The sequence below is a fragment of the Bufo bufo genome, chromosome 11 (genome assembly GCF_905171765.1).
Source record: "Bufo bufo chromosome 11, aBufBuf1.1, whole genome shotgun sequence".
NCBI lineage: Eukaryota > Metazoa > Chordata > Amphibia > Anura > Bufonidae > Bufo > Bufo bufo.
This window is the reverse complement of record NC_053399.1, coordinates 45,095,940-45,119,400: the sequence shown is the minus strand read 5'-3', so window position 1 is coordinate 45,119,400 and position 23,461 is coordinate 45,095,940. Positions and strand designations below refer to the sequence as shown.

General features: G+C 41.7%; 1 protein-coding gene across 1 annotated transcript in view; it reads right to left on the bottom strand.

Annotated features, from left to right (window-relative positions):
* Positions 1-761: 761 nt before the first annotated feature.
* The window catches only part of LOC120982085 (MAP3K12 binding inhibitory protein 1), a 37,533-nt gene continuing 14,833 nt past the window's right edge, over positions 762-23,461 (bottom strand). The window contains exons 4-10 of the mRNA XM_040412003.1: positions 21,941-22,150; positions 19,607-19,703; positions 12,341-12,406; positions 8,723-8,872; positions 7,807-7,904; positions 4,294-4,332; positions 762-3,099 (exon numbers count right to left, since the gene is read on the bottom strand). Coding sequence (XP_040267937.1) covers positions 3,007-3,099; positions 4,294-4,332; positions 7,807-7,904; positions 8,723-8,872; positions 12,341-12,406; positions 19,607-19,703; positions 21,941-22,150 — 753 coding nt within the window. The 3' untranslated portion in view covers positions 762-3,006. The remainder of the gene's footprint in view (positions 3,100-4,293; positions 4,333-7,806; positions 7,905-8,722; positions 8,873-12,340; positions 12,407-19,606; positions 19,704-21,940; positions 22,151-23,461) is intronic.

Genomic DNA, 23,461 nt, shown 5'->3' with positions numbered 1-23,461 from the left:
TGGCATTGGGTCATTAATGGTGTGGGGTGGCATTTCTTTGGAGGGCCGCACAGTCCCTCCATGTGCTCACCAGAGTAGCCTGATTGCCATTAGGTACCGAGATGAGATCCTCAGAGCCCCTTGTGAGACCATATGCTGGTGCGGTTTGGCCCTGGGTTCCTCCTAATGCAAGACAATGCTAGACCTCATGTGCTGGAGTGTGTCAGCAGTTTCCTGCAAGACAAGGCATTGATGCTATGGACTGGCCCGCCCGTTCCCCAGACCTGAATCCAATTGAGCATATCTGGGACATCATGTCTCGCTCTTTCCACCAACATCACGTTGCACCACAGACTGTCCAGGAGTTGGCAGATGCTTTAGTCCAGGTCTGGGAGGAGATCCCTCAGGAGAACCGTCCGCCACCTCATCAGGAGCATGCACAGGCGTTGTAGGGAGGTCATACAGGCACGTGGAGGCCACACACACTACTGAGCCTCATTTTTGACTTGTTTTAAGGACATTACTTCAAAGTTGGATCAGCCTGTAGTGTGTTTTTTCCACTTTAATTTTGAGTGTGACTCCAAATCCAGACCCTCCATGGGTTGAAAAATTTGATTTCCATTTTTTTATTTTTGTGTGATTTTTGTTGTCAGCACATTCAACTATGTAAAGAACAAAGTATTTCAGAAGAATATTTAATTAATTCAGATCTAGGATGTGTTATTTTGTCTTTCTTTATTTTTTGAGCAGTATATATATATATATATATATATATAATTTTTTTTTTTGTACATGCAACATAGAACAGAATTACTCACAACCATCCACGTCAGGATATAATTTCCCATATTTCCTTTTACAGATATACTGTATTTACAATCTTGAGACAAATTTATTTTATATTGGTATATGACAGAATGTCCTGTCAGACTGACAACTAGAGTAACTGATTATGCGAGTGAAAAAATAAGCAGCTTTCTGCTACTAAATCCCATATTCTGTGTGTTACTTTTTACAAAAATACATCATTACTACCAATTATCAAAGTGACATTTTATTTTCTGAAAACTGGCACACAGAACGAACGCCATCATACAATTGTCTAGAGTTATAAATGTAGGTAACTTACATTAACACAAAACACATGATTTTTACATAATATATGCAGAAGATGCCCACATTTGCAGATGTAACTGCTCCACCAGTCCTGAAGTTGTCTGATTGTCCCCAATTTTCTGAGACAATTCTGGCAAATTCACATTTCTTGGTCCAAAAATAGGTGGGGCTTAAGTAAGCCCTGACCAGAGGGCGTTACTGGGAAGGTTTGGAGCATGTCTATGGGTGGGGCTTACATGCCCCAAATTTACTAATGAAAATGTTGGTAAAACCTATGTTTTTTCCACTTAAAATTTGGCTTGCTGACTTATGTGTATTCTCACTGGGAACATTCATTTACTAGTCACAGAATTCATGACAAAGGTAGGTTAATGGAAGTCACAAGAATGAGTGTCCCATGCTCCATGTGTCCTCTATTCTGTGTCCCCTTTTTGTAGACAATTCTCCTGGAAGGAAAACCCATATAAACGCCAGATAGGTGAGGGTCCCAGGGGTAACAATGGAACCTATATCGGGGGGACTGGGGTTCCTGCATGCCCCACTGAACTCTGTTTGACAGGTCATAAATGCCTAATGGCTATGTACACCTGCGGGGGCAATTTTCTTTATGATTGCATTTTACACATTTTGGCCTACAAAAAGTTTTTTCAATTGGTCTTTATCAAAAATATTAAGCCATTCTGTTACAAAGGGTTAACTGTTTTTCTAGCTGCTTAATCGTACTTTACTTGTGTCCAGCATCTAATAAACCTTATCTCTGAATGACTAAAAGGTCATAAACATTTATTTTATAAGCCACATTCTTATCAGTAAGACAAAAATTCAGCTATAATGAGTGTTTATAAGGTCAGAGATAAGGAGCCATCAGATGAGCTGGCTGATAGAGCAGAGAGAAAATTCAGATTGTGCTAGTAGAGCATTTCAGCTATGTACAGAGAAAGGGGCTCTAAATTTTTAATAAAGACCAAATAAAAAAAAAGATTTTTAGCTCAAAATGAGAATGCAATAATAAAAACAAAATTGCCCCCAAAGGTGTACATAGCCTTTAAGATACCTCTTGGGAACTTAAAGGGGTTTTCCGGGACTAGAGGTAATTTAACCTGTGATAGGAGGAGGATTTACAAATTACTTACCCTTCTGAAACACAGTTTGTTCCTTTATCGCCGCTGCAGTCTTAGTTGGGTTTTTGGCACTTCCTGTTATTTGCCATCCTAGAATCTATATTCTGTCTTCCGTTCCAGGCAATATACGGGGCATCATCATTGATGTCACGTACAGGTGGCAGGTAGAAAGTTCTGCAGCAGAGGAGCAGGAGGCAGATTTACACTGCCAAGATAACTTGGCTATGAGGAGCCATAACTGAGCGAGCGCCGGAAACAGACGAACCATGAAGTTTAAGCTATAAACATCCAGGTCAGTGGCGGTGACAACAGTGACCATGCAAGAACACCAAAAATGCTGAAAAAGGGTATTTGGAGCTCATCTACACAAGAGCATGAGTGAGATAGGAAGATTTACCAGAAATGGAAAAACCCTTCAAGGATATTTAACCAAAAAAACAATGTTCATCACTCTGAGTCTCACTCTGTCTATCCGGTGAAGACCCAAGCAGAAACATCATGTAACAAAAACCAAGAAAAAAACTAAGTGTCCATATATAAATACTTATTTACAACAGTGCCTTGCTCAGTGTCTACATTAGACATGTCTTCTACAGCTATGACAAGATTATTTTGGCCTTCATCTGGATAGTTTTCCCTCCATCCCATTACAATGACTCTGAAGATGAGACCAATGTCACTGGAAATGTGGAATGATGGAAGCAACAGAAAAAAAGTAGACAAATGGGAGGAACCAAAATTCTCCGGGGGCAAGGACAGCAATATCCAGACCAAAGTCCATATGACTCTACTACATCTTCTCCAGCGACTCAACTTTTGCTTTTTTGTAGAGGGACTGTCGGAGAGCATTGATTTTTTGCTCAAGCTCCACCAGTGAGTAGTTCTAAAAACAAAATATATATTTTAGGCATGTAATCTTAGAAGGCAGTTACCCCACAAAGAATTTATTACATATCCACAGGATAAGTGATAAATATCGAATCGCAGGGACCCAACCTCTAGAAAGCCCCAGCAAACCAGAGCACGAAGGCAGTGGTAGTATGCATATCGGTCCATTGCTCCATTCATTTCAATGGCGCTGGCGTAGACTGCACTACCATAGAAATTAAAGGAGCGGTGGACCAATATGAACACTCGGACCCCCCACGATCCAATATTCATAAAAATACTTTCTGTGGTATAACCCCTTTACTAGCAAACATATTGAAACAATATATCACCGCAAGTATATATATTTCTCTATTTTTAATTAGATTTGTTTTATTTTATTCATTATTTTTTTTTTTCTGTGCATGTATTAGGGTACTTTCACACTAGCGTTTTTCATTTTCCGGTATTGAGTTCCATCCTAGGGGCTCAATACCGGAAAAAAAATGATCAGTTTTATCCTAATGCATTCTGAATGGAGAGCAATCCGTTCAGTATGCATCAGGATGTCTTCAGTTCAGTCACTCTGGCGGTATTTTCTCCGTCCAAAATTCCGAACTACTTGCCGGGAATGCCAGATCCACATTATTTTCCATTCAAATGCATTTAATGCCGCATCTGGCAACCAAGTGTTTCCGGCAAAACAGATCCGTTTTTCCAGTCTGCGCATTCGCAGGACCTTTAAAAATGCAGAAATAAATGAATACCGGATCCGTTTTTATGGATGACACCGGAGAGACGGATCCGGTGTTTCAATGCATTTGTTAGACGGATCCGGATCCGTCTACAAATGCTATTTATTTGCACACAGATTTCCGGATCCGGCAGGCAGTTCCAGCGACGGAACTGCCTGCCAGATGCTCACAACGCAAGTGTGAAAGTACCCTATTTATGGCATTTCGCCCCATGACACTCTATTCACACTGGCGTTGTGTGTTCTGTGTCTGCAGGATGTATTCCAACCAACCCGAAATGTTAATGTGTGCCGAGCCTAAGGATCTAAGTCACATGTGCTATTTGTAATGTAATATAACGTACATACAAATCTGCTACTGATCACATCCAGTGGGACTTTTAATTCACCATCAGGCGCTAATTCATTCTATTGTATGATACGTGGACACTATTACCTCTATATAAGTATATGTACCTGTGAAGTTTGTGATTTTCTTCTTTTACTCGGCATCTCCTGCAACAGAAGACAAATAAAAAACCATGAAATATGTAAAAGTGGATATCATAAAACCTTAAAATATATGACATAAGAATACATAATAGGAGAACCCCCTTTAGGGTGCCAACACAGTCTCTTGTGCCAACGACCGTTTCATCTCTCTCCTTGTGTTTGAGATTTAAAGGCTATGTACACCTTCAGAGGCAATTTCTGTTTATATTGCATTTATTCATTTTTGGCTAAAATTGATATTTTATGTGGAAGGCAATTATATACTAGCAGACAGACATGTCATGAGGGAAAGGACATGTTGAATATTTTACAGGCAGACAGGTTCTTACCGAGCGAAACAGACAAAAATAGCTTACTAATGACCATCAGTATGAAAAAATGTAATTGAGATTTTTTTTTATGCTAATATATCCAAAAGTAATCTAAAAAGAGAAAAATGAACCTTTTAGGGTCATCAGAGTTAGGCCTCATGCACAAGACCATATGTTTGGACCGCATCCAATCCGCTTTTTTGGCATCGGATGTGGGATCCATTTCATATCAAAGATAGCCAACAAAGTGTGCTGCGTGCATTCCGCACGTCCATTCCGTGGGACCTCCGCAAAAAAGATAGAACATGTCGTATTCTGGTCCGTTTGGCAGACAAGGATAGGACATTTCTACAGGAGTTAAAAAAAAATGATATGCTACTTAGGACAACATAGTGGGAAGTCCAAGGGCAGTCTAGTATTGATATGCTGTGAAGGCACGTTTAATTTCAAAGTCAGAAAAGATGGCACAAACGAGGTGTGTAAGCACAGAGTCTCTTCAGGGGGACAGAATTACAAAAAAATAATAATAATAATAATAATAATAAAGCACATTAGAATAAATCTGAATCCCACTGCACGATTTGTAGGCTTGCTCGTATGTATATGATTATAGGAATCTAACTAATAGCATGCTACAACTAACAATTCCTAGTCGTATCGTCGCTGTCTGCCGGCAGCAGGAGATGAAACATCACGTCCCAGCAGCACACAGTAATGTGCAGGCAATTTAACACTGGGAATCATTGCACTTTTAGGGATAAAAAACAACTTTGATGCTTTTAAAGGGGAACTGCCGTCAGTGTATAAAACTGCTCCGGATTAGCCAAGATAAACCACAGCTTTCTTCTTAATTTATCTTTTTTTTTTCATCTTAATACCGCAGTGTGATGACTGCTTGCCCTCTTATCTTTACTTATTGACGTACTTCACATTAGATACTTAAAAGAAGCTCTATAAAAGTAGAAAAAAATTAATCTGATTAATCTAGTTGCAGTACCACACTCACATATTCCTTCTACTCTCATTAAAGGAGATTATATATATATTATATATATATATATATATATATATATATATATATTATATATATATAATGTTTGAAGAGGAGACCGTTTAAAGAATGAACGTTTTCTGTTCATTACACTGCACTTAGTCTCGGAATACAAGTACTCGCTCCATCCAAGCTTGTATGGAGCACCGCCTCCTCGTCAAACAGCTGATCGGCAGGGGTGCCGGGTGTTGAACCTCTGCCGATCTGATATTGATGACCTATCCTGATGATAGCTCATCAATATATATGGCCTTCACAACTCCTTTAACCTCTATGAAGGCCAAAGGTAGCTTTGCATTAGACAAAATAATTAAACAATAGACAATATGAATCCTAGATGGCCATGGAGTACACGTTTAAGTGATTTACTATATTTATAACGGTCAGAGCTCTGTACAGTGCCTACTCAGGGAATAAGTTTGCTGCAGACATTTCATACATTCAACTTGTTATTAAAAAACTGTATGCAGTGCTGTCTAAAGCTCCCTCTAGTGGTGGCTGTAGGCAGCCAGAACTGTATCATTTAGCTGTAGGAAGAGAAGCAGGGTTTTGGGGCACCTGGCAAAATTGTATTCTCAAATTATAATTTTTCTGTTGGAGTTGTCTTCTGTACAGCTGCGGAAAACACAAATGAGCTGTCCATTGCCATCATCACAGATCCAAGTAGACGCAATGTACGGACAATTAGTAGATTTACAGGATATAAAATTGGAAGCTTGCTCCACGTGTGACGCCTCCAAATTAAAAATCACTGTACTGCAATACACACAAAAGAGACTGTCCTGAAAGCTGCTGGCACTGTAAATGCTTGTTATGGTATATCAGAGGTTTTGCTATGAACACTTCTGGCAGCTGAGTTAGCCACTAAATGTAAGAAATAATGTTTCCAAAAACTGACAGGAAGCAGAAATCTTGTAAAGAATATATATTGGAGCGATATGTTAGAAATTTCATTTTACAAAGAACTGGATTTTTGTTCTTACTGTAAAATTCCTTTCTGATTCGATGCATTGGGGGACATAGCACTGGCGAGGTACCGAAGTACGAGCCGGCAGGAGGTGTTACTAACATGGAGACCCATAGTGAAGGCTCGTCTGCCACAGATGAAACCTGTCTGCCTCCTATGGACTCTATGAGAGGGTATAGTCCACCTTTCTAATGTCAGCTTCCTACGGTATTAGCAGCTAGGCATATACCCACGGTGCTGTCTCGTCCAATCTCATTCACCAGAAGACCCTTTAAATTATTTCGGGGGAACGGAGGAGCCGGTGGCACTGGGGGGGAACGGAGGAGCCGGTGGCACTGGGGGGGGAACGGAGGAGCCGGTGGCACTGGGGGGGGAACGGAGGAGCCGGTGGCACTGGGGGGGGAACGGAGGAGCCGGTGGCACTGGGGGGGGAACGGAGGAGCCGATGACACTGGGGGGGGGAACGGAGGAGCCGATGACACTGGGGGGGGGGAACGGAGGAGCTGATGACACTGGGGGGGGGGGGAACGGAGGAGCCGATGACACTGGGGGGGAACGGAGGAGCCGATGACACTGGGGGGGAACGGAGGAGCCGATGACACTGGGGGGGAACGGAGGAGCCGATGACACTGGGGGGGAACGGAGGAGCCGATGACACTGGGGGGGAACGGAGGAGCCGATGACACTGGGGGGGAACGGAGGGGCCGATGACACTGGGGGGGAACGGAGGAGCCGATGACACTGGGGGGGGACGGAGGAGCCGATGACACTGGGGGGGAACGGAGGAGCCGATGACACTAGGGGGGAACGGAGGAGCCGATGACACTGGGGGGGAACGGAGGAGCCGATGACACTGGGGGGGAGCGGAGGAGCCGATGACACTGGGGGAACTGTATTAATTCATTTTTTCTTCTTAGATTACGCGATTAATCGTAAAAAATAATCAATAGAATACTCTATTTCTAAAATAATCGTTTACTGCAGCCCTACTGGCAGGACAATTGGCACAATGAATGAGGAGATCTCTGGATCCATGTGAGGTACAGGGCTGGTTCTAGCTTTGTTACCAAGAGATTTTAATGTACTATGTGATGTCTGATTTTCATGTTTTACATTAATCCTGGGATAACCCCTGTAAAGGTACTCACCATGGACTGAAAATACTCAGGGGAAATTCCTTCTAATTCCAAGATTCGGTCTTCTAACTTTTTAATTCTCTGATAAATGTCTTTTGGCACAGGTCCTCCTGTAATAAACACAAATAAACTGTATCAGACTTAAACAAAGCACCCAAAACAGATTAAGGGTGGAATTAAACCTCAGTTCTAGAAAACTAAAAATGCTAATGCTGAAAATATCAGTGGACAATATACGTCCAAAAAAGCTTTAGTCTAAACCTCACCCCAATCAGAGAAATATAACAACCAGAGGTGTGGAATCATAAAACATAACTTACATTGGACCAAAATTAACCCCTTTCTGCCATGGCAATTTTTCATTTTTGTGTTTTAGTTCTTTTTCCCCTTCACATAGCTGTAGGAGGGCTTGTGTTTTGCGCATCAATTTGTACTTTCTCATGGCACCATTTAATATTACATACAATGTAGTGGGAAGCTGGAAATAAATTCCAAATGGGGAGGAATTGAAAAAGAAAAAAGCATTTCTGCCAGAGTTTTATGGGTTTGGTTCTGTATGCGGTAGCATTCACCTGTTACCTTCACTCTCTGGATGAGTAGGATTTCGGCGATACCACATTTACATGATCACTTTTAATTCGATTGTGTCAGCATTATGTCAGTGTTATACAATACATTCCAGAACTGTAGGGGTTACACAGCATCACAAATCAATATAATGCTATGCTGCGAGGTCACGTCGGGACCTGCTGCATACTCACGCTGCGAGTCCAATGCGGTGGAACTCGCTCGTCTGAAAGGGGCCTTTAAGTAAAGCCCTGAAAAAAAATAAAAACTTAAGCCCGTCCTATATTAACACCTTATTGACAGATTGGGGCAATTGAGAACACAACAATAATGGGAATATGAATAAAATTTAAGTTGTCACCTGGGTTTAGCTGTAGGTGATATTCAATATTTTGGAGCCTCTCCTCCACAGCCTGGTTCCCGCACTCGTGTGGGAGAGAATGTGCCCTTGAGCTGGAAGAGGAACCATCAGCTCTAGTCTGAGGTCCATAAGCATTCACAACCCTGGAGACTAAAATAGGACATAGAAACATTACACCCACATCATACATGAAAACGTATTTCCATTACCATCTACCAATCATTGTTTCTACAATTCTAAAAAAAATAAGGGGAGTGGATGGAAAAAGGCCTATGAACTGGGCTGTTTCTTCCTCTTTCCTCCCACACAGATTCAGAGAAAGTGGACTCCGCCCACCCCTGCTTCTGGGACCAGAGTAGGGGAAGAAGCAGCGCAAGCGCAGAAGCGTCCTATGCGCGCTTGGCACTATTCATGCTGAAGTCCGGCCCTCCCACTGCTTGTCACGACTAGAGATGAGCGAACTTCTGTTTTAAGTTCGGCGTCTAAAGTTCGGCTTCCGGTTAGCGGAGGATCCCGATATGGATTCCGAATTCCGTTCTGGTCCGTGGTAGCGGAAGCAATAATGGCCATGATTGATTCCGCTAGCACGGACCACAACGGAATTCGGAATCCATATCGGGATCCTCCGCTAACCGGAAGCCGAACTTTAGATGCCGAACTTAAAACAGAAGTTCGCTCATCTCTAGTCACGACTTCTATCCACTGCCATGATGGGATAACTAGTTGCGACCTCAGCACGAGAAATGCTTCCTGGATGAGGAAGGCCACGTGCCCGCTATCTGAATCGGCGGCCAGAGATAAGATTGGCAAGGCAAGTAAATTGGTAAGTAGCAGGGCATGGCTGAGGAGAGTGAATGGAACATAAAATAATGAAAATGTAGAACCCCTTTAAATCTATGCCAGATAGCAGCTGGCATAAACTTGAATTACAACTTACGACAATTTCTGGCACAAGTTGTAGTAAATCTGGCGGGCGACAATAGGCCCCCTTTTCTCACCTTTTTTTTCGGGAGGGAGGATCCTATCACGGCTTACCAGATTTAACAATTTAAAGCTCAAAAAGTTATAATTTGTGACTTTTTAATGCCGTAAATAGATTGATAAGCCTCCCCCACAAGTAGTATGTGTTACCTGTACTTTTATCAAACCAGATAAACACTTAATCATTGTCTAACCCATACAAATATACAGTCCTGATCAAAAGTTTAAGACGACTTGAAAAATGGCAAAAAATCATATTTAGCATGGCTGGATGTTAACAAGGTTCCAAGTAGAGCTTCAACATGCAACAAGAAGAAATGGGAGTGAGACCAAACATTTTTTGAGCATTCAATTTAATGAAAACAACAAATAAACTGAAACAGGCTGTTTTTCAGCTGATCAAAAGTTTAGGACCACACCTCCAAAAAAAACTAAACCCCCCCCAAAACAGAAATCCAACTTCCAAACATGAACTCAGTAATGAGTAGCTCCGCTGTTATTGTTTATCACTTCAAAAATTGGTTTCGGCATGCTTGATGCAAGCGTTTCCATGAGGTGAGTGGGAACATTTCTCCAAGTGGTGAAGACGGCCGCATGAAGGCCATCTACTGTCTGGAACTGTTGTCCATTTTTGTAAACTTCCCTTGCCATCCATCCCCAAAGGTTCTCAATTGGATTTAGATCAGGGGAACACGCAGGATGAGCCAAAAGAGTGATGTTATTCTCCTGGAAGAAGTCCCTTGTCCTGCGGGCATTGTGTACTGTAGCGTCGTCCTGTTGAAAAACCCAGTCGTTACCACACAGACGAGGGCCCTCAGTCATGAGGAATGATCTCTGCAACATCTGGACATAGCCAGCGGCCGTTTGACGCCCCTGCACTTCCTGAAGCTCCATTGTTCCACTGAAGGAAAAAGCACCCCAGACCATTATGGCGCCCCCTCCACTGTGGCGCGTAGAAAACATCTCAGGTGGGATCTGCTTGTCATGCCAGTAACGTTGGAAACCATCAGGAGGTTACATTTTTTCTCATCAGAGAATAAAACTTTCTTTCACCTTTGAATGTCCCATGTTTGGTGCTCTCTTGCAAAGTCCAAACGAGCAGTTCTGTGGCGTTCAAGGAGACGAGGTCTTTGAAGACGTTTTTTTGTTTTTGAAGCCCTTCAGTCTTAGATGCCGTCTGATGGTTATGGGGCTGCAGTCAGCACCAGTAAGGGCCTTAATTTGGGTCGAGGATCGTCCAGTGTCTTGACGGACAGCCAATTAGATCCTCCGGCTCAGTGCTGATGAAATTTATTTGGGTCTTCCACTTGACTTTTTTTGTACCATAAGCCTCAGGATCATTTAAGAAATTCCAAATGACTGTCTTACTGCATCCCACCTCAGCAGCGATGGCGCGCTGTGAAAGACCCTGCTTATGCAGTTCAACAACCCGACCACGTTCAAAGAGGGAGAGTTTTTTTGCCTTTGCCATCACAACGTGTGACTACCTGACAGAAAATGACAATGAATCCACATCTTTGCACAGATTTGGCCTTTTAAAGGCATGTGGTCCTAAAATTTGGATTAGCTGAAAAACAGCCTGTTTCAGTTTAATCGTTATTTTCAATTAATTGAATGCTCAAAAAATGTTTTGTCTCACTCCCATTTCTTCTTGTTGCATGCTGAAGCTCTACTTGAAACCTTGTTAAGATCCAACAATGTAAAATATGATTTTTTGCCATTTTTCAAGTGGTCTTAAACTTTTGATCAAAACTGTTTCTAAAAAACAATCATTGATCAAATTCTACAATTAGGACTGTGTTCCCATTTGGAGGGAATACTGGTGAACGCAGCAGTATTCTTCCACTCAAGACAGTGGACACCACTAAAGCCCCCCAACAGATCCCTTGTGAGTTAATGGCGTCCGTCGGGTGCCATTGGTATCCGACATCTAATGGATCCTGCAGACGGTTGAAACTTCTGAATGGAAGCCATCATATGGAAAGAACATGTAATACAGAAACACTTTTTGTTCCCTTGTATATAGTGTATTTAAAGTGGCAGTCAAGACTTCTTAATATCCTCAGAATTGGCCATCAATATCAGATTGGCGGTGGTCCAACACCTCACATCCCTGCCAATCAGCTGTTCATAAGTAGCGCTGGAAGATGCCGCCAGATATACACAGTTCTGTCCATTGTGTAGTGGACAGAGCTTGTTACCGCAGCGTATTCACAGTACCCAGTTCTGTCCACTACACACTGTATGGAGCCGTGTAGTCCACGCCTGGACTACTCATGAATAGCTGATCAGCCGGGGAGTGGGGTGTCAGACCACCGCCAGTGTAGGGAGGGCATCAATATTAAAATCTTGGAATACCCCTTTAATATGCTGCTACAGGTCCTCACAACTAGTAGCATCTTGTGCTTTTCAGTTACTAGGAGACCTGAAATGATACACAGGACATATAGTCATGAATCCAGTGTATCCATGAGCATGCTATAGTTTTAAGATCCAGCAGAACAGCAGGAGGTCCACGCACTGAGGCAGTAATATAACATAAAAGTGGGCGCTCATGCTCCTGCCTTGTGAAATCAGATAAAGTAACACCGATTCTGAGGACATGAACAACCATAATTGATGAAAAAAGTAAAGCACCTTTTATATGGCTCTTAGATCCAGGAAACGGAGTGAAAACGGCATCGGTTCTGGCACAACTGTTTTCTGCAATTATAGAAATACCTTATATTATACTATACTATTTATCTAATGATTTTTACAGTAGTGCTTCTAAAAACAAAGACATTAATAGTAGTGCGTAGTGTTAGGTAGCATTATTACACAATGCACTATAATAGTACCTATTTAACCCCTTCATGACTGCCATACGGCTATATACGTCCTATCTGCACATACCCTGTTCAGATAGCACGTATATAAACGTTATGGCAGCTCTTGAACCCCTTCAGAACCCTGCCATTTTTCACAAATCTGACATGTGTCACTTGATGTGGTGATAACTTTAAAACGCTTTTACTTATCCAGGCCATTCTGAGATTGCCATGAAGTACAATACGTGACGATAAAACAAATTGAGTAAAAAAAAAAATATATATATTTATAAAAAAATTCAAAATTTATCATAAATTTGGAAAAATTAGCAAATTTTTATTTCTCTACTTTTATAATAGATAGTAATACCTCCAAAAATAGTTATTACTTTTACATTCCCCATATGTCTACTTCATGTTTGGATCATTTTGTGAATGCTATTTTATTTTTTGGGGATGTTAGAAGGCTTAGAAGTTAAGAAGCAAATCTTGAAATTTTTCTGAAAATTTCCAAAACCAATTTTTTCAGGACCAGTTCAGGTCTGAAGTCACTTTGTGTAAACAGTCAAACAAAACTCAATATTTATGGCCCCGATTCTGTAGTTTACAGAAACACCCCATATGTGGTCGTAAACTACTGTACGGGCGCAGAAGGAAAGGAATGCCATATGGTTTTTGAAGGCAGATTTTGCTGGACTGTTTTTTTAAAACCATGTCCCATTTGAAGCCTCCCTGATACCACCCTAGAGTAGAAACTCCAAAAAAGGGATAAAGTGGCAGTTTTGTTGGTACTATTTTAGGGAACATATGATTTTTGGTTGCTCTATATTACACTTTTTGTGAGGCAAGGTAACAAGAAATAGCTGTTTTGTCACAGTTTTTATTTTTTTTGTCATTTACAACATTCATCTGACAGGTTAGATTATGTGGTATTTTTATAGAGCAGGTTGTCACGGATGCGACAATACCAGATAGGACTACTTTTTTGTTTGTTTCAGTCTTACATAAAGCATTTTGGGAAAAAAATGATTTTTTTAGTGTCTCCACATTCTGAAAGCCGTAGTTTTATTTATTTTTTGGGCGACTGTCAGGCTCATTTTGATTGGCACTATTTTGGGGTGCGTATGACTTTTTGATCGCTTGCTATTACACTTTTTGTGATCTAAGGTGACAAAAAAATTGCTTTTTTAACACAGTTTTTTTTTTACGGTATTCACCTGAGTGGTTAGGTCATGTGATATGTCTATAGAGCCAGTCAATACGGACGCGGCGATACCTAATATGTCTACTTTTTTTTTTTTTTTCTTATTTTTTTACAAAAATGTTTTTACTTTATTTGGGGAAGTGACTTTTTTTTTGAAGGCGGGGGACTTTATTTTTTCCACTTTATTTTTACCGCATTTACTTTTGGGGGTTTGATCCCCTTTACAATGCATTCCAATACTTCTGTATTGGAATGCATTGGCTGTATGAGTAATACAGTGTGCATTACTCATACAGCTTCCTGCCTGTGAGATCCAGGGGGCTGGATCTCACAGGCTCTCCACCGGAAGGCAGCCCCAATGCCTAAGGAAGGCATCGGGCTGCCTTCCATGCCATCGGGTCCCCGTCACAGCAGCATGGGGACCGGATGGCAGCTCCGATCCCCGCCCGACATCGCACGTACCGCGGTCAGCGCTGACCGCTGCACATGAAGGGTTAATGCGCCGGCATCAGTGATTTCACCGATGTTGGCGCATGCAGCAGGGATCCGGCTAACAGTGACTGCCGAACCCCTGCCGCGGATCGGGGCGGGTGCAGCTCCTGCACCCGCCCGATCCCCATGAAGTACATGTACGTCACGGCTCTTTAAGTCCCGCAAAGAAATGATGTACATGTACGTCATGGGTCCTTAAGGGGTTAATCCAAGCGCTACAAATCGCTTGGATTAAAGCTTTTGCCCCTGCACTGCTGCTGTCACGGACAGCATATAGTCCAGTAATGCCGGCAAGGGACCAATCAGAGTGGTCCCTTGCCGGCAATCGTTCCGATTGGTTAGTCTGTGCAGACTAACCAAACGATCGTGGCAGTGTTAAAGTACAGGTTTCAGGCTCTAATCTGAAATCAGGCACTACAGGGAGTGCAGAATTATTAGGCAAGTTGTATTTTTGAGGATTAATTTTATTATTGAACAACAACCATGTTCTCAATGAATCCAAAAAACTCATTAATATCAAAGCTGAATATTTTTGGAAGTAGTTTTTAGTTTGTTTTTAGTTTTAGCTATTTTAGGGGGATATCTGTGTGTGCAGGTGATTATTACTGTGCATAATTATTAGGCAACTTAACAAAAAACAAATATATACCCATTTCAATTATTTATTTTTACCAGTGAAACCAATATAACATCTCAACATTCACAAATATACATTTCTGACATTCAAAAACAAAACAAAAACAAATCAGTGACCAATATAGCCACATTTCTTTGCAAGGATACTTAAAAGCCTGCCATCCATGGATTCTGTCAGTGTTTTGATCTGTTCACCGTCAACATTGCGTGCAGCAGCAACCACAGCCTCCCAGACACTGTTCAGAGAGGTGTACTGTTTTCCCTCCTTGTAAATCTCACATTTGATGATGGACCACAGGTTCTCAATGGGGTTCAGATCAGGTGAACAAGGTGGCCATGTCATTAGATTTTCTTCTTTTATACCCTTTCTTGCCAGCCACGCTGTGGAGTACTTGGACGCGTGTGATGGAGCATTGTCCTGCATGAAAATCATGTTTTTCTTGAAGGATGCAGACTTCTTCCTGTACCACTGCTTGAAGAAGGTGTCTTCCAGAAACTGGCAGTAGGACTGGGAGTTGAGCTTGACTCCATTCTCAACCCGAAAAGGCCCCACAAGCTCATCTTTGATGATACCAGCCCAAACCAGTACTCCACCTCCACCTTGCTGGCGTCTGAGTCGGACTGGAGCTCTCTGCCCTTTACCAATCCAGCCACGGGCCCATCCATCTGGCCCATCAAGACTCACTCTCATTTCATCAGTCCATAAAACCTTAGAAAAATCAGTCTTGAGAAATTTCTTGGCCCAGTCTTGACGTTTCAGCTTGTGTGTCTTGTTCAGTGGTGGTCGTCTTTCAGCCTTTCTTACCTTGGCCATGTCTCTGAGTATTGCACACCTTGTGCTTTTGGGCACTCCAGTGATGTTGCAGCTCTGAAATATGGCCAAACTGGTGGCAAGTGGCATCTTGGCAGCTGCACGCTTGACTTTTCTCAGTTCATGGGCAGTTATTTTGCTCCTTGGTTTTTCCACACGCTTCTTGCGACCCTGTTGACTATTTTGAATGAAACGCTTGATTGTTCGATGATCACGCTTCAGAAGCTTTGCAATTTTAAGAGTGCTGCATCCCTCTGCAAGATATCTCACTATTTTTGACTTTTCTGAGCCTGTCAAGTCCTTCTTTTGACCCATTTTGCCAAAGGAAAGGAAGTTGCCTAATAATTATGCACACCTAATATAGGGTGTTGATGTCATTAGACCACACCCCTTCTCATTACAGAGATGCACATCACCTAATATGCTTAATTGGTAGTAGGCTTTCGAGCCTATACAGCTTGGAGTAAGACAACATGCATAAAGAGGATGATGTGGTCAAAATACTCATTTGCCTACTAATTCTGCACGCAGTGTATATGCTCCGTCCCCCTAATCTGTGCCCCCAATATGTGAGCCCCCTGCCCGGATCTGTGCGCCCTGCCTCCATCTTTGCCAGCCGTGCACTATGTATGTGCCGGCAACTGTGCACGCCTGCACCCATCCATGTCCCCTGTCCCCATTCCTGTCCCCTGCCTCATTCTTGCCCCCTTGTGCGTTCCCCCTGCTGTAGGTGATGGAGGCGGCTCCGTTCCTGAGCCGGCCGCCATCAGCGAGTGTCAGCTGTATGCAGACACTCTGCTATAACCCCTTAGATGCCGCTGCAGCAGCATCCAAAGCGTTAACAGAGGGAGGGGGCTCCCTCTCTCAACCATCGGACTGCCGCGCTGCGATGGCAGCGGCCCGACGGTTGCCATGGCAACCGGGCGCCTTGCAAAGGCGTCCAGTGTTGCCATCTATCAGTGTAAAACTGATGGTATTATACTTAGCAATGCAAAAGCATTGAAAAGTATAGTACAGCCATCAGCCCCACTGGATCTTCAAGATTCAAGAGGGACTTGATAAAAAAAAGTGTGGGGGGAATTATTATTTTTTTTTTAATTACCGTATTTTTCGCTTTATAAGACGCACGACCCCCCCCCCCCCAAAGTGGGGGAAAAATGTCAGCGCTTCTTATAAAACGAATACTAGTGAGCGCTTCCATTATGGAAGCGCTCACTAGTATGTATTAGGAGCGGGGAGCGAAGCACCACAAGCGCAGGTAATATTTACCCTCCCTGATCTGCGCCGCGGCTCCTCTTCAGCTGTCGCGCTCCCATCTTCCCGGCCTGCGCTGCACAGCGTCAGAACGTAGTGTGCGCACTATGACCTGACGCTGCACGCAGTCATGTGATAGTGCAGCGCAGGCCAGGAAGATGGGAGCGCGACAGCTGAAGAGGAGCCGCGGAGCAGGACAGGTAAGATGATTTTTTATTTTAGCCTGATCTAAGGTCTGATGGGCTATTCTGAGGTCTGGGGGTACTGATGGGCTAATCTGAGGTCTGGGGGTACTGCTGGGCTAATCTGAGGTCTGGGGGTACTGATGGGCTAATCTGAGGTCTGGGGGTACTGATGGGCTAATCTGAGGTCTTATAAGGCTCTGAGTGGGCTGATATGAGGTCTGATGAAAAATATTTTTTCTTATTTTTCTACTCTAAAATCTGGGGTGCGTCTTATCTTATAAAGCAAAAAATACGGTAATTAATTAAAACGTAAATTAAAAATAAAATAAATTGCCTTTTCCTATCCGCTCATTTATAAGAGATTAAAAAAAATGAAAATTTTTTATAAACTACACATTAGATATCACCGCGTCCGTAAAGACCAGCTCTATAAATGTATCACATGATTCACCCCGTCCGATAAACACCATGAAAAGATAAAAATAAAAACAGTGTAAAAAAAAAAAAAAGGCATTTTTGTCACCTTACATCACAAAAAGTGCAACACCAAGCGATTAAAAAGGTGTATGTCCCACAAAATGGTACCAATAAAACAGTCACCTCATCCCGCAAAAAATTAACCCCTACAAAAGAAAATCACAAAAAAAAAAAAACTATAGCTCTCAGAACATAGAGACACTAAAACATCTTTTTTTTTTTTTTTTCAAATATGCTATTATTGTGTTAAAGGGAAATAAATTAAAAAAAAGTACACATATTAGGTATCACTGCGTCTGTGACAACCAGCTCTATAAAAATATCACATGATCTAATCCCTCAAGGTGAACACCGTAAAAAAAAAAAAGTAAAAAAAAGCCTTTTTTTGTCACCTTACATCACAAAAATTGCAACACCAAGCGATCAAAAAGGTGTATGCCCCCGAAAATATTACCAGTCACCTCATCCCACAAAAAATGAGCCCCTACATAAGTCAGTTAAAAAATAAAAAAGCTATGACTCTCAGACTTTGGAGACACTAAAACATCATTTTTTTGGGGTTTTAAAAATGCTATTATTGTGTAAAACTTAATTAAAACTAAATAAGAAAAAAGTATACATATTAGGTATTGCCACCGCCGTAATGATCTGCGCTATAAAAATGTAACATGACCTAACCCCTCAGGTAAACGCTGTAAAAATAAATAAATAAATAAATAAATAAATAAAAACTGTTCCAAAACAACCAATTTTTTGGTCATGTTGCCCCATAAAGTGTAATAATGAATGTTCAAAAAAACATATGTACCCAAAAATGGAAGCAATAAAAATGACAACTCTTTCTGCAAAAAATGAGCCCCTGCACAAGACGATTGGAAGAAAGAAAAAAAATGGCGTATAGAAAATGGAGACACAAAAACAATTTTTTTTTCTAAAATGCTTTATTTTGTAAAACTGAAAACAAAGAACGTAGGCACATTCGATATCATTGCGTCCATAACAACAGCCATTTTTGGGTTACCTTGCCTCACAAAAAACATAATATAGAGCAATTAAAAATCATATGTACCCCAAAATAGTACCAAAAAAACTGGCACCTTATCCCCTAGTTTCCGAAATAGGGTCACTTTTTGGGAGTTTTTACTGTAAGGGTGCATATCAGGGGGGCTTCAAATGGGACAGGGCATCTAAAAACCAGTCCAGCAAAATCTGCCTTCCAAAAACCATATGGCGCTTCTTTTCTTCTGCGCCCTGCAGTGTGCCCTTATATCAGTTTACAACCACATGGTGGGTGTTTCTGTAAACCACAGGATCAGGGTAATAAATACTGAGTTTTGTTTGGCTGTTAACCCTCGATGTGTTAAAGAGAAGAATAGATTAAAATGGAAAATCTGCCAAAAAAGTGAAATTTATAAATTTCATCTCCATTTTTCTTAAATTTTTGTGGAACACCTAAAGGGTTAGCAAAGTTTGTAAAAATCAGTTTTGAGTAAGTTGAGGGGTTTAGTTTCTAAAATGGGGCCATTTATGGGGGGGTTTCCACTATGTAAGCCCCACAAAGTGACTTCAGACATATGAACATGGGACCAACACAGATGCCTTCAGCTGCCAAGTGCACATGCAACAGGTCAGCCAGTGTCATAGGTACAGATCTGCTGACAGATGCCCTTTACTAAAAATATAAAAATTTGGGCAAATGAATAAAATTTGGTAAATTTATATGCCCGAATTAAAACATGACAGGAAGCTAAATTATATTTATAAGACAAAGGTAAAAAAAAATTATAATAATTATGATGCTACACCTATTCACTCCCCCCCCCCCCCCATCTAAATGTATCGTTGTTCTATATGCAGCAAAATGAAAGGCAGGCAGTGTTTGTGTGGCAATTGCATTACCTAACTATTCTTTGCAAGATGAATCAAAGTGAATCTCTAGCCGTACAAAGCCATGAATAAGACTGAGAGCACACATTTTGAGTCATATCTCTAGCAGAGATCACTGGGAAATGGAGTGACTGTAGGAACATTTACCTTGATTACAATCAATAACGTTGCAGAACTCCCGGACGTTGTTTTCATTGATCTCTGCTTGCTTTCTCTCTATGAATGCCAATATCCTTCTGTCGATCTACAGGGAGTAAGCACGGCAAAAAAAAAAGATGGAGTGAGGGGGTAGGGGGAATTGGATATGTTCAGAAAAAGACACAGCGTGTGTGCACCCATCAACTTGCCTTTGATTTTGAACACTCTGAAATGCTGCACGCTATAGTGAATAAGAGCTATGAAGATTCATGTGGACACAGTGATGGAAATCACATCAAGCTTTGCTTTACTTAAAGGGACAATACAGGTACAGACTCTGTATGAGAACACATGTATGTCATTGCGACCATATGTCAAATAGTAATCATAATGTGTTCAATTATAATTTTCTCATTATGAGAACTAATTAGCGTTTCATACAGTCTAGATGATTGCTGTACATTTTTCTCTTCCCATGATTGCTTAAATGTTCAATAACCATTCAACAAACATTGCATAAATCAATGGTACAGGTAAATATAAAAAGCTTTGTAATATCAGAAAAAAATGCCTCTTTCTCCACTTATCAGACTTTTCTTACCCCCTTCTAAAACAATATTCTCTGCTAAAACCAACTTGAGAGACTGCGATCCACAAGATGACTAAAAGGATCTAAATATCTTCTGCCCATAGAAGTCTTTGTAAAGGGGAGGACGGCGGAGCTGCAGACTGGGCATACTGGGAGTTGTAGTTTTGCAACAGCTGGAGAGCCGCAGGTTGGCCAACCCTGTGCTAGAGCAAGAGAGAGGCATTTTCCTCTGATAAGATATATTACAAAGTTCTTATATTCCTAAGTACTATTGATTTATAAAGCATTTGTGGAAGGCTTAACGACCATTTGAGGGACGGGGGGGGGGGGGGGGTCATTTATGTACCAGAAATATGTCTATATTAGGCGTATTTCTGGTGCAGATTGCGGTGCAATGGTCCTTTACATCACAATCTACAACTTTTCCCGACTCACACCAGGTCTAAAAAAGTGGGCGTGATATGGGAGAAAAAGGGGACGGGCCAGCAAAATTTACCATTTTCTATGCCTGATTTAGGTGTAGAAAATAGTCTAAATGTACACCAGCAAACGAGCTATCTTACGCTTAGAAGAGGTGGTGGATCTGCCGAAGTAGAGGCGGACGCTTCTACATAACTCCAACTGATCCACCGCCTGCTATAGGGGATATTAAGACCGTGTCTAAAACGCTGGTCTTAATAAATGACCCCCAAGGTCTTTATAGTGTGTGAAATCTGCCCTTCTCACCTCTGCTGCTCCCCACTAACAGCATGCAGCCTCTAAAGGCCCCTTTACACAAGTAGATAATAGTTTTAAAAAAAAAGTTAAATCGAGCGAAAGTGATCAATTATTGAGTAGTGTAAAAGCATTGAACAACAAGCAATACTTGCTTAGCTTTTCATTCCTGTGATCACCAATGTAGACACCTAATCTTCATTCGTCGTCCAGAATCCCACAAGTGTAAACTGGTATCATTTCCATGACAGATGATTTCGCAGTGCGCTTTACTGTTACAAACAACATGATCGCAATCAACACATTTTTACACTATACCCTGCTAATCTAAAGGGTTGTGGGTCGAACGTTAAAGTCTTGAATAACGACTCATTCCTCGCTCGATCGGACGAATTATCAACTTGTGTAAAGAGGCCTTGAGATAGACTGAGGAACAGAAGATGCATCTCTCTCCTTCCTGTTATTAACAGTTTTACACCAGATGGACTTTTTTACATTTCCGAGGAGGTTTCTGAATTGTCGATGCTGAAGCGAGATTTGTTGGCGGTGCTGAAGGGAAAGGGCGAGTTGGGTTATCGGCTGCTAGTGATGTAGCTGGGGGGCGGCAACGACGTTACTGGGGGTGTAACGTATGAGCGGAGGAGAGGCGCGCTTGGCCTCTGCAGGAGGGCGGGACTGGGCACTCTATGGGGGTGTTCCTGGGCTCCTTTGAATAAAAAATAAAAATAAAAAAAGCCTCTATGGGCACTTTAATGCCTCATTAGCATATGGATCAAAGTCGATTTTCTGAAGATATAAAGCAAGCTGCAAGGAACAAAAAAAACAAAAAACAAAAAACACACATATGGAAAGAAGTGCTGGAAGGACATACTTTTGGTCTTAATGAATTACTCCACATGTGTATTTCAAGCTCTAAAGCGGTTTGCATAGAAAAGTGAAAATTCAAACTTCCCCCTGCAGGTAACTCCAAGGGTGGAATAATACTAGTCAAAATTAAATGCAAAAATATTAGTTAAAATACAAGACTAATCATCACTCACTTCTGACTTTCCAGCCTGAATCTGGACAACTGCGGGATCTGGTAGACATTCCAAGTTTTTATTTAGAGCATGTTTTGTGCCAGTATTTCCAACGTTAATGTTCTCCTTCACTTCCACAACATCGACAGTATAGGGAGCCTCTGTGGTGTGCTGTAGGTCGGCACTCTGTTCTTTTCCATTTACAAGGGTTTGAAGCTGATCTAAAAGAGGCTGAAAAATACAAACACATAAGAAATACATAAGTATAATAAATCACCAAGTTAGGTTCTAACTATGAACTTTTAAAGGGGTTTTGCCATCACATACAATGGGGGCATATCGCTAGGATATGCCCCCATTGTCTGATAGGTGCGGGTTCCACCTCTGGGAGTGCACCTACAACGAGAACAGAGCGGAGAAATTAATGGAGAGCGCACTGAGCAGCCGCCCTCCATTTCAATGAGGCCGCGAAAAAAACAGAGCGCTGGCCTGGCTATTTCCGTCTGCCGGTAGAAATGAATGGGAGCAGGGCCCACGCGTTTGCGGTGCGCTCCCATTCACTTGTATGGGAGCAGCGCTTGCTGGTGGACGGACCTCGGGAAACCCGGGGTCCTCCAGCCACAGCTCTTCCCGCTCTGTTCTCCTTGTAGGTGCGAGAGGTGGGACCCGCACCTATCAGACAATGGGGGCATCTTAGCGATATGCCCCTAATGTATGTGATGGGAATAACACTAACATTTTTTACATGTTCACACTAAAAAAGTGAAAAGAAAGAGCTACACATACACAAATATTTACTAAACAAAAAGGATTTGTAAAAAAATAAAATCCTACTGAATTTAATTTAAATATATTGTAACATTTTTACATTTAAAGTACAGTTTAAGGAGGGAATAGTCACTCAGATTGGCTCTCCCTCCAACTGAGAAACAAGATTCAGAAGAGGATAAATTATAATTAACATCTTTGTCGTTAGCACCAGCAATTTTTCTTAAAAAAAACTAAAAAAATCATATATAACAAACGCAATAAAATAGAAAATAGCTGCCATTTAGGACATCAGTTAAAAACTATAACCCTGGATTTGGAGATACATGGATCAAAGCAAAGCCAAGGCAGGTGTAATGTCTATTTTGCCATGCATGCAAGCCTCAAAACAGACATCAGCAAAAGTACCATATTTTTCACTTTGTAAGATGCACCTAGATTTTTGAGGAGAAAAACAAGAACAAAAATATTTTTCATCAGACCACTGATCCGACACCCAATCTTTAATCAGACCTCATATCAGACCCCAATCTTCATCAGACCCACCAATCAGACTGCCAGTCTTCATCAGACCCTAGTTCAAACCTCTCAGTCTTTATCAGACCACTAATCAGACCTCCATTCTTTATCAGACCTCAGATCAGACAGTAAAATAAATAAAACAATCTACCTCTTGTGCGCAGGACAGTGCTGCCACTCTGCAGATCCAGTGTACTCTTCCTGCACTACTTGGTCTTCCGCCGGCGCTACTAAGCACTGTGACCTGACGTCGCA